This window comes from Cetorhinus maximus, chromosome 8, assembly GCF_964194155.1.
Source record: "Cetorhinus maximus chromosome 8, sCetMax3.hap1.1, whole genome shotgun sequence".
Classification (NCBI taxonomy): Eukaryota; Metazoa; Chordata; class Chondrichthyes; order Lamniformes; family Cetorhinidae; genus Cetorhinus; species Cetorhinus maximus.
Window position 1 is genome coordinate 63,470,380 of NC_135886.1, and position 18,827 is coordinate 63,489,206.

The 18,827-nt window shown below is 44.9% G+C and overlaps 1 protein-coding gene across 1 annotated transcript in view; it reads left to right on the forward strand.

The window, feature by feature from the left end:
* Positions 1–18,827, forward strand: part of LOC144683677 (interleukin-13 receptor subunit alpha-1-like) — a 50,208-nt gene that overhangs the window by 10,075 nt on the left and 21,306 nt on the right. The window contains exons 2-5 of the mRNA XM_078546936.1: positions 3,384–3,544; positions 6,561–6,708; positions 13,664–13,784; positions 13,866–14,053. Coding sequence (XP_078403062.1) covers positions 3,384–3,544; positions 6,561–6,708; positions 13,664–13,784; positions 13,866–14,053 — 618 coding nt within the window. The remainder of the gene's footprint in view (positions 1–3,383; positions 3,545–6,560; positions 6,709–13,663; positions 13,785–13,865; positions 14,054–18,827) is intronic.

The following is an 18,827-nucleotide window of genomic DNA, read 5'->3' on the forward strand; positions in this document are numbered from 1 at the left end:
CAAAAGTGTGGTGCACAGAATTGGCCAGAACACTCTGAGGCCTAACCAGTGATTTATAAAGGCTTAGTACAATTCCCTTGCTTTTCAGCTCTATATGCCTCCATTAATAAAGCCAAAGGCCTCATATTCCATTATAACAACTTCATCAACGTTTCTTGCCATCTTCAAACACTTGTGTATTTTTCCCCCCCGGAGTCTCTGTTCCTGAAGCCCCTTGGACATTGGACCATTTAGTTTACGTCATGCTTACGCTTGTAAAGTTAAATTTTGTTTCAACGGCAAGTGGTTGAAGTAGTGCTTTTGTACAATGGCCCTGCAGTGTTCCAAATTCAAATGGTATCTTAGTAGATTGTGTGGTAAAAGACAAGGACTTTCCATGGGTGGGCTTTCCTAATCCCCTGCTGGAACTGGCAGGGATTCTGCTGTGCGGGAATTTTATCCCAGTGTGTACAGCATCCTTTCGGATCCATTTCGAACCGGTACTCTTATTTCACAGTCTTTACTGGTGTTCCATTTTAAGGCATACAAGACCAGTTCAGACCAGTATACTTATTTCCCAGTTTTTACTGGTTTTTCATTTGTTGGTTGGGGGTGGGGTGTGGGCTTTCCACTTGACCCAGATGTGGCTATGGATCAGTGCTAGCGCTCGTGCCTCTGAATCAGAAAGTTGTGAGTTTAAGAGCCACTCTTGACAACATAATCCAGGCTGACGCTCCAGTGCAGCACTGAGGGAGTGCAGTGATCCCATGACACTATTTCAGGAAGAACGGGGGAGCTCATGCAATATTTATCCCTCAAACCAGCATCACCAAAACAGATAATCTGGTCAGTTACCTCATTGCTTTTTGTGGAAACCTGCTGTGTGCAAATTGGCTGTGTTGCATCCTACACTACAACACTGACAACACTTCAGAAGTACTTCATTGACTGTAAAGTGTGTTAGGGCACCCTAAGCTCATAGGAGCTTGGGTTCTGAAATAATTCATTATTAGCAGCTGGTGAGGAGAAAGAGAGAGGACAAAAGGCATTTAAACCCACGGAGCAGTTAGGTTCATCAAGCCTTAGAGTCTAAGTCTTGCAAAGGAATGCCTCATTGGGAATGAACAAACTCAGGGAGGAGTAAATCTACGAACTACCCATATTTTATTTTATTAAAACAAAGCAATTTGCCTGGACGCTGAGAAACCTCATGAATGAGAACATAGGATGTTTATTTCATCTGTGAATATTGTTCAGGAATTAAAATATTACAGGATAAATAATGATGCTGTTATCTGTGTTCTTGTCCACAATGAAGAGGAAATTACAGTGATACAGCACTTTTCATGACCTCAGATACAGCCCCCCCATCCCCTCCCCCCAACCCCACCCCGTGCCACCCACCCAACCAAATGCTCAATATTAATTTGTAATGTCGGGAGCCACAGAGGCCAATTTACACAAAGCCCCACAAACAGTAAGGTGATAATGACCAAAAAGAATTATAGAATGCTTACAGCATAGCAGGAGGCTGTTCAGTCCATCATGTCCATGCTGTTTCTCTGTAAGAGCAGCTCAGCTATTCCCACTCCCCCACCCTTTCCCTTTTGATCTTCAGAAGCTTATCCAACTCCTGCTTGAAAGGCCATGTTGTAACTGCCTCTACCACACTCTCAGGCAGCATGTTTCCAGATCCTGACCACTCACTGCCTAAAAAGGTTTATCCTCAAGTAGCCATTGGTTGTTTTTCCAATCATCTTATCTCGTTGTCCCCTGGTTTTTGACCCTTCTGCCGATGGCTATCTACCTTGTTTGGACCCTTCATGATTTTGAGCATTTCTATCAAATCTCCTCTCAATCTTCGCTTCTCTGAGCAGAATGACCCCAGTTTCTTTAATCCACCCAAGTAACTGTGAACCATTCTTGTGGATCTTTTCTGCACTCCCTCTGAAGCCTTCACATCCTTCCTATAGTGTAGTGCCCAGAATGGACACAATTCTCACGTTGAGAATGAACCAGAGTTTTATAAAATTCATTATAACCTCCTTGCTTTTCTATCCTATGCTTCTGTTTATAAAACCCAAGTTTCCGGTCATGCCTTTTTTTTTGTTATCACCGCAACATCATACTCTCATGTGGATATTGGCACCTGCAGCCCACCAACACACATACATGGACAGTAACGCTAATTTAGATCTTATTACATTCCCTGTTACTCTGACCCCAGCCAATATTTTACTATTTGTACTCTGTTGCTATCTGTCTCTCCCAATTCCTTAAACACCTTGTTTATACTTCCTAATGCTACATCCTGGTTGTCATCCCGCTGCTAAATTAGCTTAAGCCCTCCAACTGCACGAGCAAGCCACCCCATAAGAACTTGGGACCCAGCCCTGTTTGGGTGCAGCCTTTCCAGCTATACAGGCCCCACCTCCCGCAGAACCAGTCACAATGTGCCAGGAATCTATAGCCCTCCCTCCTGCACCATCCTTCCAGCCATGCAATCAGTTGCTCCATCTTTCTATTTCCTGCACCCACTAGCGAGTGGTACCGGGCGTAATCCAGACATTACTACCTTTGACGTCCTCTTGCTTTCTAGCTCTCTAAAATCTGCCAGCAGGACCTCATTCCCTCTTTCTACATATGTCATTGGTACTGATATGGCCCACAACCGCTGGCTGTTCACCTTTCCCTATCAGGGTAGCTGCTCAGTGACATCCTTGACCCTGACACCAAAGAGGCAGCATACCATCCTGGAAGTACATATGAGGCTGTAGAAATGCCTGCCTGTTAAATACTGAATGCCCCTTCATTGCTTTCCCAATCCTCCTGCTTCCTCACCCCTGTAAAGCTGAACCAGCCATGGTACAGTCAGCTTGCCTCTGGCTGCTTTCCTCAGGTGAGCCATAATTCTCACCTATTCAGTACAGAATACTGGTTGGAGTGTGAGATGCACTCAGGAGACCCTGATTACTACCTGCCTGGTCCTTCTTGACTACCTGGCAGTCACTTATCTCCTCTCTTCCTGCATATGCTTAAGCTGTGGGGTGCCCACATCTGGAAACATGTTATCCACAGGGTTTCCCAGCCCTTGGATGCACTGCTGTTACTCCAGGTGTTCCTCTAACTTTGAATTTTTGTATTGCAAATAATCTGTCCACCTGAGAGAGCATTGTTGTGTCAGTCTGGATTTTGTGCTTAAATGTCTGGATGCATGAGTGTTACTGCTGAGTCAGACTGGTATCTTTGAATCTGCCTCTCCTGCTGTCTCATCAGGCCAGAGCTGAGTCACTGTGGATCCCATTCCCACAGGCAGCTAATCAACCATTCAGCTCTGCCACTCCTGTGTCTGTGTGTTGGGTGTGAAGAGGAAATGCTTAGTGCTTGTTGTGATTGCATTGCAGTGACTGTCCCGCCTCCAGATCACTTGACTGTGACATTGAAGGGGATCGGTTTCATTAATTCCACCTGGGCCTGGAAACCACCAAGCGACCTTGAAAATTTCACCAACCTTTCTGTCAGATTTGACAGCTCATTTAAGTATGATGATCGTGATGAGTGGAAGGTGAGTTGAAATGTTCATTGTCATCCTTTCCCAGTGTACTGTAGTAGTAACAGTGATCTACCTAAGGGCTCTTCATTTCTCCACATCTCGCAGCCTTGCGTTTTCCACTTCAGTTGCTCATAGGAGTCTCCCATTTTCAACTTCAACTTGTCTAACATCATCGTTCTCTTTCTCCCACTTGGTCTACATCCCTCTAATCTTCCTTCAGTCACCTCCTTCACCTGCTTTAGGATATGGCCAATCCAACCTTGTTGCCTTTTCTTGATGATATTCACTAAAAATCTTTCTTCTTCACCATCCTCATAACTTCTTCATTGCTCTTGTGTTCTTTCCAACTGACCCACCCCAGCCTTCTCCGGAACCACATTTCACAGCTTTCTATGCTGTGGATGTCCACTTTTCTCGACCACATGGTGGATTTGGATGAAAAAGCTCCTCTCGCCTATTAGATTGCATCCCACCAGAATATCTCCTAGCTGAGTGTCTTGATCTAAAGCTGGTATCCAGACCACACTCTGAATAAAGAAATTATTCCGTAATCAAAACAAAATGCTACAGATGGTGGAAGGCTGAAGTAAAAACCGAAAGTGCTGGAAAAACTCAGCAGGTCTGGCAGCATCTATGGAGAGAAACAGAGTTAACATTTCAAACCCAAACTGACTCTTCTTTGAAAAGAAATACTTCTGACCACTCTCTTTAACTTGCTTTTCAGAACCCTAGACGTGTGCCTGCTGGTACTGCTATATTGGCGTGCATTGTCCCAGTCTTTACTATTGCAGTTACAAACATATGAACATATGAATTAGGAGCAGGAGTAGGCCATTCAGCCCCTCGAGCCTGCTCCACCATTCAATAAGTTCATGGCTGATCTGATTGCAGCCTCAACTCCACATTCTGCCTACCCCCAATAACCTTTGACTCCCTTGTTAGTCAACAATCTATCTACCTCTGCCTTAAAAATATTCACTGACCCTGCCTCCACCGCTCTCTGGGAAGAGAGTTCCAAAGATTCGCAACCCTCTGAGAGAAAAAAATTCTCTTCATCTCCATCTTAAATGGGAGACCCCTTATTTTTAAACTGTGTCTACTAGTGTCTCCCACATCCTTTCAGTATCCACCCTGTTAAATCTCCTCAGGGTCTTATATGTTTCAATAAGATCACCTTCTAAACTCCAATGGGTACAGACCCAACCTGTCCAACCTTTCCTCATAAGATAATCCCCTCATCCCAGGTATCAGTCGAGTGAACCTTCTCTGAACTGCTTCTAATTCATTTATATCCTTTCTTAAATAAGGAGACAAAAATTTTACACAGTACTCCAGACGTGTCTCACCAACACTCCATACAGCTGTAGCAAAACAATTGTCTTTTCGTATCCCCTATGCCTTCATTAGGAGTCCCATCAGACATCCTCTTTTCAAGGCTGAGTCATCCTGCCTTCTCAGTCCGATTACCTCTAGCTCTTCCCTCTCACTTAGTTACCCTCCTCCCTCCTCCTGCTACATGTAATGTTTGAGTTGATGGAGGGTAATTGAATGCATGTTCTTACTTATAATTTGCTCCTCAAATCAATGGAACTCGCAATATTGAATGTCAGACATCACAGATTTATTCTATGTACAATAATTAAACATAGATCTAACAGCCCGAGTTATGACCAAATCTTGCGGGTTTAGTTAGGAGGCACAAAAGTGTTTCAGTTTGGAGCTCAGTTTCTTGGTGGCAGACCTTTCGATAAGTCTATATTCCGACACTCACCTGATACAGCTTTTTTGTACCCCTTTCTGAGTACCAGTCCATATATTTCTACATTAAATAATACAGCTACATATAGGAAATAAGCGAGAAAATGCTGGAAATACTCAGCAGATCTGGCGAAAAACAGTTAAGGTTTCAGGCCTGTGACCTTTCATCACTTCCATATATCATGAATTTTAATGAGATTTGTCCCTTATCAATAACAAGGTATTTTTTTATAGACCAATAAAACTTCCCTACTTTTTTATCAATAGTTTCACTCTTGTAACTATTTCACCAAGTGAAACTATTGATTGCAGATTTAGACCGTTCCAAAGCAATCATCTGCTTCCTAGAGAGGGTGATGTAGTTGTGGGTTTATCCTGATTAATTAGGGGAATTGTTGAAATTGACCATTGCTTGTCTTAAATCGACAGTTCAATGGTCACTGCATCTAAATTGGCTTTGCTCCTCCCCATAACAGGCTATTCCTGTTTCTGTGCTATTAAGAGAAATCAACTGAAGGATAGCATTAAAATAAAAGTGAAACAATGCAGATTCTGGAAATCTGAAATCAAAACAGAAAGTGCTGGAAAAACTCAGCAGGTCTGGCAGCATCTGTGGAGAGAAAAACAGCGTTAATGTTTTGAGTCGAATATAACTCTTCTACGGAACTGTTCTGAAGAAGAGACCTTTGACTCAAAGCATTAACTCTGTTTGCCCCTCCACAGATGCTGCCAGGCCTGCTGAGTTTTTCCAGCAATTTCCTTTTGATTCTAGAAGGATAACATTAGCATACTTCAAGGCAATCCAGTTAACCCTTTGCTTAGAGCCTGGGAGATTCATATTATATTGTAACAACTAGAACTGGATCCAGTACTCCAGGTATGCTTTAGCCAGAACTAGAACCAGTACTCCAGATATGGTCTAGCCAGAACTGGATCCAGTACTCCAGGTGTGATCTAGTCAGAACTGGATCCAGTACTCCAGGTGTGCTCTAGCCAGAACTAGAATCAGTACTCCAGATATGGTCTAGTCAGAACTGGAAGCAGCACCCCAGGTGTGGTCTAGTCAGAACTGGATCCAGTACTCCAGGTGTGGCCTAGTCAGAACTGGACCCAGTACTCCAGGTGTGTGTTGACCAGAACCAGAACCAGATCAAGTACTCCAGTGCATTCTGACCAGGCCTCTGTGCAGCTTTTGTGTGTAAACGGAAGGTTTGAACTGATTTGGTCTGGCTTTGTAATCCAGAGTCTTGTTGATATGTTGTTTATTTAGGAAAGAAAAAGAAATCCGTGTTTGACCCGTGAAGATAAGGTGGTTCTTAACCAAGGCATCACTTTCAAAGTGAAGGCATTAGTAACGACCGGGAGCTGTGCTTGTCAAGAAAGCAACTGGACTGAGATGTATATTCCTCCAGCAGAAGGTAATGCAAGGTTTCATGTTGTTAGAATGTTTAGCACAAAGTTTTAAAATTCACCTTAAAATAGTTATCATCTCTGAGGCACAGAGAAGACACAAGCTGGATTCTAAAGTGGGTAGAGATGGACTTATATAAGCATATCATTAAAATAGTTCTTATATGACTGGCTTCTCTTCTATCTTTTTTTTTCCTTTATTCTTTTATGGGATGTGGGCATCGCTGGCAAGGCCAACATTTGTTGCCCATCCTTAATTGCCCTTGAACTGAGTGGCTTGCTAGGCCATTTCAGAGGGCAGTTAAGAGTCAACCACATTGCTGTGGATCTGGAGTCACATGTAGGCCAGACCAGGTAAGGATGGCAGATTCCCTTCCCTAAAGGACATTAGTGAACCAGATGGCTTTTTTAAACCAATGATAGCTGTCATGGTTACTATTACTGAGACTAGCTTTTTTTTTTAAATTCAAGACTTTTTAATCAAATTTAAATTCCAACAACTACCATGTCAGGATTTGAACATGTCCTCATAACAGTCTGTAGCTCTCCCTTACTACACCAGTGATATTAGCCATTAAGCCACCATCTCTCTCTAGTCCAGCCTTCATCTCTACCCCCTCAAATCCAAGGAGTGCAGACTTGAAAGGCTATGGCGGATAGCTGGTTTAGCTGTCCACCGCCAGATTTGGCTGGACCAAATAAATCACTGTCAGGTCATGCTCTCACTTGCTAAAACTGCTCACTATTCCAGGATCATCCTGCAATGCAAAGATAACCCCAGCTGCTTTCCTCTACTGCAAGGCAACTTCCTAAACCCCTCTCCCCTGTCTACTTCACCCTCACGTCCAGCAATAAATATGAGGAGCTCATTGTCCTCTTTGTCACTAAGATTGAGATCAGGCAATCAGCTGCCTCTAATGCATTCCCTCCTTCCCCTAGTTAACAGGCCAGACTTCCTCTGAAGACCCCCCTTTGCCCTAACCCTGAACTCGCATCTTTCTCCAGTTTCTGTCCCTCTGAGCTCAGCTTGTCTATGAGACCCATCTCCTGCTTCTTCGATCCTATTCCCACTAAACTTCCCCTCCTGCTCCCCATGTTGGATGATATTGTAAATAGCTCTCTCTCTCTACAGGTGTTTTGCCTCTCTGCTTTATCACGTTTCATCACCCCACTTCACAAATGCCGCCAATTACCCCCCATCATCCTTGCAAACTACTGCCCCATCTCCAACCTCCCTTTCCTCTCCAAAGTTAATTGGGCCTCCCAGGTTCATGCTTATCTTCCCTGGAACTCCATGTTTGAATCCCTCCAATCAGATTTCTGGCCTCTCAGTAGGAAACGGTTTTTGTGACAAAGGTAAGTTATTCCTCCTTATCCTTCTCGACCGGTCTGCAGCCTTTAACATGGTTGACCACACTATCCTCCTCCACTGTCATCCATGTGGCTGGGGCTCCTCTCACCTTGTTCCATTCTTGTCTATCTAATTGCTCCCAGAGAATCACTAACAATGTCTTTTCTTCCTGTTCCCCCACCGTTACCTCTGGCATCCATAATTCCTTGGCACCCCCTCGGCCACCCCATGGTATTATCATACGAAAGCACAGCATTAGCCTTCACACCCAGCTGTACCTCACCACTACCTCTCTCGACTCCTCCCCTATCAGACAGCTTATCCAACATCCTGTACTTAATGAGTGGAAATTATATGATTGGGAAAAAAAGCCATTGTTTTTGGTCCTCACTCCATACTGTTCGCAATCTTGGTATCATATTTGACTTTGAGATGAGCTCCTGACCACGTATCTGTGTCATCACTGAGACCTGCTATTTCCACCTGTGTAACATCACCCAACTTCATCCCTGTCTCAGCTTATCTGCTGCTGAAACCCTCATTCCTGCCTTGGCTACTTTGGGACCTGATTATTCCACTGCACTCCTAACTGGTCTCCCAGATCCTACCCACCATAAACTTGAGGTCTTTCAAAACTCTGCTGCCCATGTCTTAACTGGCATCAAGTTCCGTTTCCCTATCACCCCAGCGCTCGCTGCCCTACATTGGCTCCCCTTTAAGCAACATCTCGATTTTGAAATCCTCGTGCTTGTTTCCAGATCCCTCCGTGAACTCTCTCCTCTCTATCTCTGTGATCCCTCCAGCCGTAAAAACCTACGCGATATCTGCACTCCTCTAATTCTGGCTTCCTGAGCATCCCCGATTTTAATCACTCCACCACTGGTGGCTGTACCTTCAGCCATCTCGGCCCTAAGCTCTGGAATTCCCTCCCTAAACCTCTCCATCCTTCACTCTTCCTTAAAGGTGATCCTTAAAATCTATCTCTTTGACTTTTGGTGCTTTTTGGTCACTTGTGTTCATGTCTGCTTGTGCGATTCAGTGTCAAATTTAGTCTGATTATGCTTCCGTGAAATCCCTTAAGCCATCTTACTATGTCAAAGGTGCTATGTAAATGCAAGTTGTTGTTATTAAATCCATCTTGTTTATGTAGGCCAGAAGCCCTAAAGGCCACAGAGTTGGAGTCTTACACTCAGAACACTTCCTCACCCGTGTACCTCCTCTAATCCGTCGTCTGTGGTATACCATGGATACCCACTGCTTTAAATTTGTGCACCTGCCTCTCAAGTGAAACCTTATGGAAGGTTGTCTGGAGCTCTAAGTACACTATATGTATATATATATAAAAAAATAGTGTACTTAGAGGTCGGTTGAGAGTCAAGGGTCTGGAGCCACATCTATGTGAGACCAGCTGACTTCCTAAAGGACATGAGTGAGCCAGATGGGTTTTTATGATAACCAATGGCAGTTTCATGATTTTCATATTCCAGATTTATTAACTGAATTTAAATTCCATCAGCTGCCATGGTGGGGTTTGAACCCACATCCCCAGAGAGTTAAAAGCAAAATACTGTGGATGCTGAAAATCTAGAACAAAAACAAAAATACCTGGAAAAACTCAGCAGGTCTGACAGCATTTGTGGAGAGGGATACAGTTGACGTTTCGAGTCCGTATGACCCTTGAGCTTTTCCAGGTATTTTTGTTTCCCCAGAGGATTAGCCTGGGCTTCAGGATTACTAGCCTAGCAACATTACCGCTATGCCACTGCCTCCCTGGTAGATATAAAAGTTCTCATAACATTATTTCAAAGAGAGGGAGAGTTCTCTGCGCTGACCTGTCCAATATTTATTCCTCCACCAAAACAGATTATGTAGTCATAATCACATTGCTGCTTATGGCACCTTGCTATGTGCAAATTGGCTGCCACACTCCCTACGCTACAAAAACAGCTACATTTCAAAAAGTACTTTCTTAGCTGTAAAGTGCTTTGGGACTTTCTTACATTGTGAAAGACACTGTATAAATGTGAGCCTTTTTTTCTCAGGCATCTGCTCAGGATGACAACCCTATTCCACGCTCAGCTATTTTCATACTTGCTCCTCAAGTCTGGCCCACTGACCGAATCCGCTGTGCCTTACTGATTGTAAAACAGAGGGTCTGCAGTTCCCGGGGATTGTTTCATTGCCATTGGCTTGCTTCCAAACCAGTGGGGCATCCCCTGTCTTCATTGACTTCCTCTTGATGACCATGAAAACTTCATGGGTTTTGTCCCCAGGCCATTTATTACTGTGAGATTAGTCTGTGAAAGCACTGATAGAGCACTGGAATTCCTCCAAACCCATGAATGAACTTGTGCCAAAGAAGCAGTTTGCAGAAGCACATTGAGTCTACTATAGATTGAAAGTTGACCTTGTGTAATTTTACAGTACAAAAGGAGGCCATTCAGGCCATCATGCTGGCTGTTCAAAAGAGCTATCCAATATGTCCCACTCCCTGACACTTTCCACATATTCATTTTTTCCTTTTCAATTATTTATCCAATTCCCTTTTGAAAAGTCACTATTGAATCTGTTTCCACCACCCTTTCAGGCAGTGGATTCCAGATCGGAACAATGCACTGGTTAAAAATATTATACTTATCATCCCCTTTAATTACATTATATTTATGTCTTCTGTTACCAACCCTCCTACCAATGGACCTAATTATTCTATCAAAGACCTTTATGATTTTGAATATCTCTATCAAATCTACCTGTAACTCTGCTCTAAGGAGAGCAATCAAAACTTCTCTAATCTCTTCACATAGTCTTAGTATTCCTACTTCCTTCCAAGTAAACCACCTACGTACCCTCTCTCAGGCCATGAGCTTCTCACTAAAGTTTCGTGCCAGAATTCAACAGAATACTCCAGCCCTCTGTTTAAAAAGTCCAGGACCCTGTGTGTTTTGTTTTTAAACAGCCTTCTCAGCTTGTCCTGGCACGTTTAAAGTTTTGTGTATCTGAACTCCCAGGCCTCTCTCTTAATTCCGACAGGCCCATTAACACTGTAGCATGTAATTTACGTTGCCTCTCTTCAGTGTTTCTTTAAAATTGTGAATGAGATAGTGTTCCACAAGATTAATAGTTACTCTTTCACAATGATATCCCACACCAGAGATTTGTCATCTGCCCACTGTACTTTCCTGTCCACTCCAAAAAGTGATGAATGTCGCGCTTTCAGGTGATGGATTTATTTACATTTAAAATGTCGACAGACACCAAAGGTATAACAATGGCGAGCAGTACAGTACTTGACTTAATTCATAAAGGCTGAGCATTTCCTTGGGAGCTCTCTCAATTGGCCACTATATCTTTGAAGAAGTTCAGCAGAATCTCCAGGCACGGTTTCCACTGAAGTGCCATTGGCTGTTTGCGAGGCTCCTAAAGGAAATTCCTATCGAAATTGCTCAGAGACTGTCAGATGTCGGACATCCTACCATTACAGTAGCTCACAACCATGTCTCTGATGAAACAACACATGGCTATCTTAAAATGGAATTGTCCATGAGAAACAGGTGATTTAGAATAGTGGTCCCATTATGTTGGTTTTCTCTTTGAGGCTAACCAGGCCCATTGGAAGGTCTTATGGGCCTGAATTTTGTGCTCATTGGGCGCGTGCGATTTGTGGGCCCGGGAGCAGGCGGGAAATGGTCCCCCGACTGCGATCAGTCCCTGACCACGATTTCACTCTGGCTGGCCAGTTAATGGCTAGCCTGCATGAAACGCACCCTGAGAAAGGCTCAGCACTGCCAGTGGGGATGGGAAGAGGGCGGGCACCGACGTCATCGCGGGTGCTGGGTGAGCACTTCCGCCAAGCTCCCTGAAGGCAGACAGATGCCTCAGGGAGCTGCAGACCTCCAAATAATAAAAGAAGGCCCAAAAATGCTGCAAAAATTTCCATGCAGCACAATCAAGCTCCTGAAAGCAGACCTCATAAAAAAATCAGCCCCCAGATATTTCTTTATATTTTAAATCCTAAAGGAGATTTCCTCCCGTCCTTGGATGAGGTTTCATTAGAAATGTAAAGCCCATCTGGTCGATTGGCCCATCCGCCAACCGTAAGGTTGGACGGGCCACGAAAAATCGCTGATAATTGGACCGTTAATTAACTTAATTGCCCGTTTAATTGTTGGTCGGTGCTTTTCTGACTTTTGCGCGTGCCCATCAAGCGAAACATTGTGTGAGTGCATGGTGATGTTGGGATGCTTGCCCGACGTCATCTCACATGATTTTATGCCCGTTCAGGTCAGGCGTGCGCCCGCCCATGGAATGTAACATTCTGGCCATGGATTCTTCCCAGCCGTCAGGCAATTAAAATATTGACCACTTTTAACATTTAAGGAGAGTTGAACAGTAATGTCTTGTCTCTCTGGCGGTTTGTTTGTTAATGCTACCTGACCACATTTTGTGTATCGTTTGTGTTTTGGGCAATCTTTTAAATATTAAGGCAACCTCGGAGTTCGGCCATCAGAGTCTCATGGCTTCATCTACTTTTTTCCTTCTCCAAATTTTTGTATGTTAATGCTTCGAAAGTGTTGGTCCCAGACATGTACTAATATAATGATGACAGCACCAAAGAGAATGTTTAAAGACAAAGTGAATCCAAAATCTTCAATTCACATCACTTTGCGTGTATAAAATCAAATGGAAATATTATGCAGTATAATTCCCATAATTCAGTCATATTTTGAGAACAAACATTGCATTCTAAATCATTCACATTGAGCAACTAAAGAGAAACAGCAGAGTGGGAATTTAATGATTGAAAATGTGAATTGGGCTACTTTAAATGAGGATTAGCTCATCCTCCATCACAACAATTTTAAGTCAAATGGCGTGCGTATCCAAAGTTAGAAAAAAAAGGTCCACAAGGGGAAGTGAAGCTGAAGAGCATAACCAGAATAATCACTAAATCTAGAACCTTGGTAACGGTTTCACATCTCTTCCTTTAAATACTATGTTGAACACAATCATGTTATGATTACTATTGGATAAATGACCACTAACTCTTAGGCTGTTAACTAAATTTGGCTCATTACTCATTACTAAACCTAATGTGGCATGCCCCTTGTTGCGATTTTAATGCAGCAAAACAGTCCCCTCTGCATTGGCAGGAGGATTTTTTGCCTCCCAGCCACACCCTCTTGGGTATTGCTCATGGTGAACCTGGAGAACGGCTGTGCCATTTAGCTGATAAGCTGGCCAGAGTTCCCTCTGTGAGAAACCAAGTAATTGTAACTGCTTGCAAATTTCTGAGGCCAATTAGGAATTAGTAAATTACTTGCAGATTTCAGGCTGCAGGTCAGGAAAAAAACACAAGGTGATTCGACTAGCTTTGTTTCTTTTAGAAGCTCGTTTTGCATTTGTAGCAAAGTTTGGCACTGAGAGTTTGCTAGATGCACAAGAAAGATGATGTTTGTCTGTATGTATTCTATATGTATCTTAGAAAGAGAGCATGCGAAAGAGAGAGACTTGGGATGGGCTGTAATTCTGAGATAATTTCCTCTTCTGTTACTTTTCCTCTCTGTGATGGTAATCTTCTTGACAACATTCTTTCTGTTATTCCAATTTTGTAGGTGATGTAGGTACTGCTGTCAGAAACTTCAAATATATTTACTACAACTTTGAACACATAAATTGCACTTGGGACATCGGAAGTAAAGCACCATCTGACACAGTCTATAACTTCAATTACTGGTAACGTAGTGTTTAAACAGATGGATGAATTCACTTGGTGTACATATATATGCAGACTAAATCTGCTTTATGATCACACAGGCAAGATGGAAAGGACATCATCCAGAACTGTACCAGTTACATATCAAAAGATGGCAGGTTGGATGCTGGCTGCCACCTTGAACGTGATCAGTTCGATGATCAAATGGACTTGAATATTTGTGTCACAGGAGTAAGCACTAGTGCGAAGATAAAGCCATTCTTCTACAACCTGGAAACAGCAAATTTCGGTAAGTTACACTTGTATCATCAAATCCAAATCAATCGAATGTGAGCAATTTCTCAGTCACTGCCATTCACACCAGCAAGGTCATAACTGAGGAACCTGTGGAGCAATTTTTAACCCATAGCCCTAATATATGACAGCGTCACTGAGAGTGCAGCACGCCCCCAGTACTGCCCCTCTAACAATTCAGAACTCCCTCAATACTGCCCCTCTAACAGTGCAGCACTCCCTCTGTACTGCCCTTGCGACAGTGCAGCACTCCCTCAGTCCTGACCCTTTGACTGTGCAGCACTCCCTCAGTACTGCCCCTCTAACAGTGCAGCACTCCCTTTGTACTGCCTTTGTGACAGTGCAGCATTCCCTCAGTCCTGACCCTTTGACAGTGCAACATTCCCTCAATCCTGACCCTTTGACAGTGCAGCACTCTCTTAGTCCTGACCCTTTTACAGTATAGCACTCCTTTAGCCCTGGCCCTCTGACAGTGCAGCACTTCCTCAGTTCTGCCCCTCTGACAGTGCAGCACTGCCTCACTCCTGACCATTTGACAGTACAGCACTTCCTCAGTACTGAACCTCTGACAGTTCAGCACTTCCTCAGTATTGCCCCTCCAACAGGGCAGCACTCCCTCAGTTCTGCTCCTCTGACACTGTAGCATTCCCTCAGTACTGCACTGGGATGTTCCGCATAAGTTCAGTGGTGAGAGCGCTACCATGATCCACGTCAGTTATTAATAACAAGTAACTGGTCTCCAATTTTACAGCCAGTCTGCAAGTAAAAAATCTTTGTGTCTTTGGACAAAAGTTGCATTTATTTGGGAGACTGGATAGTCCAGTGGAATAGCTCATTGTTCATTCATCTTCAAGACTTGGTATCAAATCCAACACGGACTGATGGGTTAGAGGGTATTTATATACTATTTTTAAGATTCCATATAAATTGAGTTGCATCAGTCTCGAATCCCATCCCATAAGACAAAACTACCTCAAATATCAGATGGTGCTGAACAGTTGCAGTTTATGTAAATAACTTGCCGGAACCCTGCCTTCAGTGTTGTGAAATCAGTTGGTCGGTGTCCAACCCAGTTGAGAAACATCAATTGTATCAAATCATGTGGAGTGTTTACTGTACAAATAATGTTTACTGTTTAACTGTCTTGAAACAGGAATGTAGAATTTATGAGAAGGGGTAGAACATTTGGCTCTTTGAGCCTGCTCTGCAATTTGATATCTCTGTTGGCCTTGGCAATTACTGTTGTACTAATATTTCTACCTGGGAGTTGCAGGTTGGGTGGGATTTACTTTTAGACTTACCCACACTGGAGGACAACCACTGACATGAAGGCAGACAAAGCAAAGAATTATACAGGGTAGTAGCCAGGTGACCTTGATAGACTAGACAATGCTAATTCTCAGAAATACTACCCACTGCTATACTAGCTTTATTCTTTAAGGTGATGTGGGCGTCACTGGCAAGACCAGCATTTGTTGCCAATCCCTCATTCCCCTGGAGCTGAGTGGCTTGCTTGGCCATTAAGAGTCAAACTTGTTGCTTTGTGTCTGGAGTCAGATGTAGACCAGACCAAGTAAGGATGGCAGATTTCCTTCCTTAAAAGGTGCATGAGTGAACCAGATGGGTTTTTAAAAACAATAATAGTTGTCATGGTCACAATACTGAGACTTGATATCCCAGATTTTTAAATTGAATTTAAGGGCAGAATTTTATGTCCTGCGGGCAAGCGCATGCCCGACCCAATCGGCCGTAAAATAGCACTCGGTGATGTCAGGCGAGCATCCCAACGTCATTGTGCACTCGCACGATATTTCGCTCGGCGGCTGCACACGAGTGCTGGAGCCGCACCCACCATTAAGTAACAGGCCACCTAAGGCCACTAACAGTCCAATTGATGCCGATTTTTCGTTGCCCGTGTGATTCCGCCCTGGGCATGGGCAAAACAGGCAGGCGGCCAGCCAACATTTTCTAAAACCTCATCCAAGGGCGGAATAAAAAGGGTCAGCAGCATTGCCAGTGGGAGTAGTGAGCAGTTTTGGAGATAGTTTGCTGCTGGTGACTTATTGGTTTGGTAGCTTCATCTCTGTTTGGGGCTTCATTGTTAGCATTTCCAGGTTTCATTTCAAGACTCATTGGTATCTGCCAGGACCCCAGGGGATTCAGACTGTGTGGGCCCTTCCAAGTATCAGACAGCCTTCCCTTACCCTGGTAATGGAGATTGTGGTCTCTGCTGGAGGCACTTCCTCTGAGGAGGAAGAGAGGGGCAGAAAGGAGAGGAAGCCAGGTGTCCCTATTCAGCTTCCAGGGGAGCAACTTGTGGGAGGAGAGGCGCAGGTACAAGTGGTGCAGTGCCAACAGGAAGTCCAAGGTGGAAGGGGCCACAGAAGATGTCACTACCCTGCTGCCAGGGTTTACAGGCAGTGATGCAGCTGACTCAATATGTCTGAGGTGCAGTGCTGAAGGAGGCTCCGCCTCTCAAGGGAGACAGTGACCTCCATTTGTCAGATAATCGGCCCTGAGATCACCTCCGACTGTGTGGGTGGACACCCCATGCCAGTGGCATTGAAGGTCACAGCGGCCCTCAACTTCTATGCCTCCGGCTCTTTCCAGGGGTCAGTGAGGGATCTTTGTGGAGTCTCCCAATGAGCTGTTCACAGTTGCGTCAATCTGGTGACATAAGTTCTGTTCAGTCAAGTAATCGCAGAATCACAGAGTGCAGAAGAGGCCCTTCGGCCCATCGAGTCTGCACTGACACGTGAGAAACACCTGACCTCCCTACCTAATCCCATTTACCAGCACTTGGCCCGTAGCCTTGAATGTTATGATGTGCCAATTGCTCATCCAGGTACTTTTTAAAGGATGTGAGGCAACCCGCCTCCACCACCCTCCCAGGCAGTGCATTCCAGACTGTCACCACCCTCTGGGTAAAATATTTTTTCCTCACATCCCCCCTAAACCTCCTGTCCCTCACCTTGAATTTATGTCCCCTTGTGACTGACCCTTCAATTAAAGGGAACAGCTGCTCCCTATCCACCCTGTCCATGCCCCTCATAATCTTGTACACCTCAATCAGGTCGCCCCTCAGTCTTCTCTGCTCCAACAAAAATAACCCAAGTCTATCCAACCTCTCTTCATAACTTAAATGTTTCATCCCAGGCAACATCCTGGTGAATCTCCTCTGCACCCCATCCAGTGCAATCACATCCTTCCTATAATGTGTCGACCAGAACTGCACACAGTACTCCAGCTGTGGCCTCACCAGAGTTATATACAACTCCAACATGACCTCCCTACTTTTGTAATCAATGCCTCAATTGATAAAGGCAAGTGTCCCATATGCCTTTATCACCATGCCACTAACATGCCCCTCCGCCTTCAGAGATCTATGGACACACACGCCAAGGTCCCTTTGCTCTTCAGAGTGTCATGGCACATTTATTCTTTACTGTACGGACAAGGCCCGCCTGCCTGAGCGAACCAGAGGCTTTGCAGCGATTGCTGGGTCCCCCTGCATCCAGGGTGCCGTTGACTGCACACATGTGGCCATCAAAGCACCAGCGGGTCAGCCGGGTGCCTTCGTCAACAGGAAGGGATTCCACTCCATGAACGTGCAGATAGTGTGTGACCACAAGATGCAGATTCTGCAAGTCTGTGCAAGGTACCCAGGCAGCTCCCATGACACTTACATCCTGAGACACTCCCAGGTGCCGAGGCTCTTCAATGCTCCAGCCCCGGCTGGATGGATGGCTGCTGGGTGACAAGGGCAATCCATTGAAAAGGTGGCTCATGATGCCCCTCCGCCACCCAAGAACAGAGGCAGAGCAAAGTTATAATAGGAGCCATGCCTCCAGAAGGGCAGTGGTAAAGAGGACCATAGGTCTTCTGAAGATGCACTTCCGATGCCTGGATCATTCAAGAGGTGCACTACAATATACCTCAGAGTGGGTGTCACTGATAGTGGTCACATGCTGCGCTGTCCACAATCTGGCACTGGCAATGGGGACCCACTGGAGGAAGAGGATCTTGATGCAGCTGCACAGGCCACAGAGGATGAATCCAGTAGTGAGTCAGAAGAGGAGCATGGTGAAGAGAAGCTGAGGGCGTGGAGGCAGACCTCGGTAACCTCCAGGGAGGCAGGGATGCCTTGATCCAATGCTGCTTCAGCGAGGCTGCCAAAGATCAGCTTCAACCTCATGCAGGGCTGCCAGCTCCATCCCGGATCTCAGAAATGACCCTTTCATTTGAACACAAAGAACACTCAATGCCTGTGCAATAAAATTCAGAACCACTTATGTCCAGCATTACATACTGGCGTACCCTGCACCAGTAAAATAAAAAGGTGTAGCATTCTCAGCCCATGATGACAAAAACAAAATTTAGCTCATTTTGACAATTCCAAACTATTAGATAGACTTCTCTGGTCTTCATTCTCAGACCAGTGTAGATAAAGTAAACATACATGAACATAAAATCACCTGTGAGCTGCCCCTCTTGTGTTCATGGTGCCTTTAACTTAAGCTTGCGAGTGCCACGTTCTGGTGCCCTCCACTCCCCTCCCCTCCCCCTCGCTGGCACCGGCATTGGAGACAGCCTGCTCACTCTGCTGTCCTGTTGGCCTTGATGACCTTGGCGGTCGTCCTCTGGCCCGTGGAGTCTGTGCTGGCCCCGCCTGGGAGGGAGTGGCCAATGCCACGGCTGGCATCTCCCCAGTCACCGCAGACTCATCAGATGCCACGGTCACTGGCAGATTTGGGGAGGAGCTGCTGCTG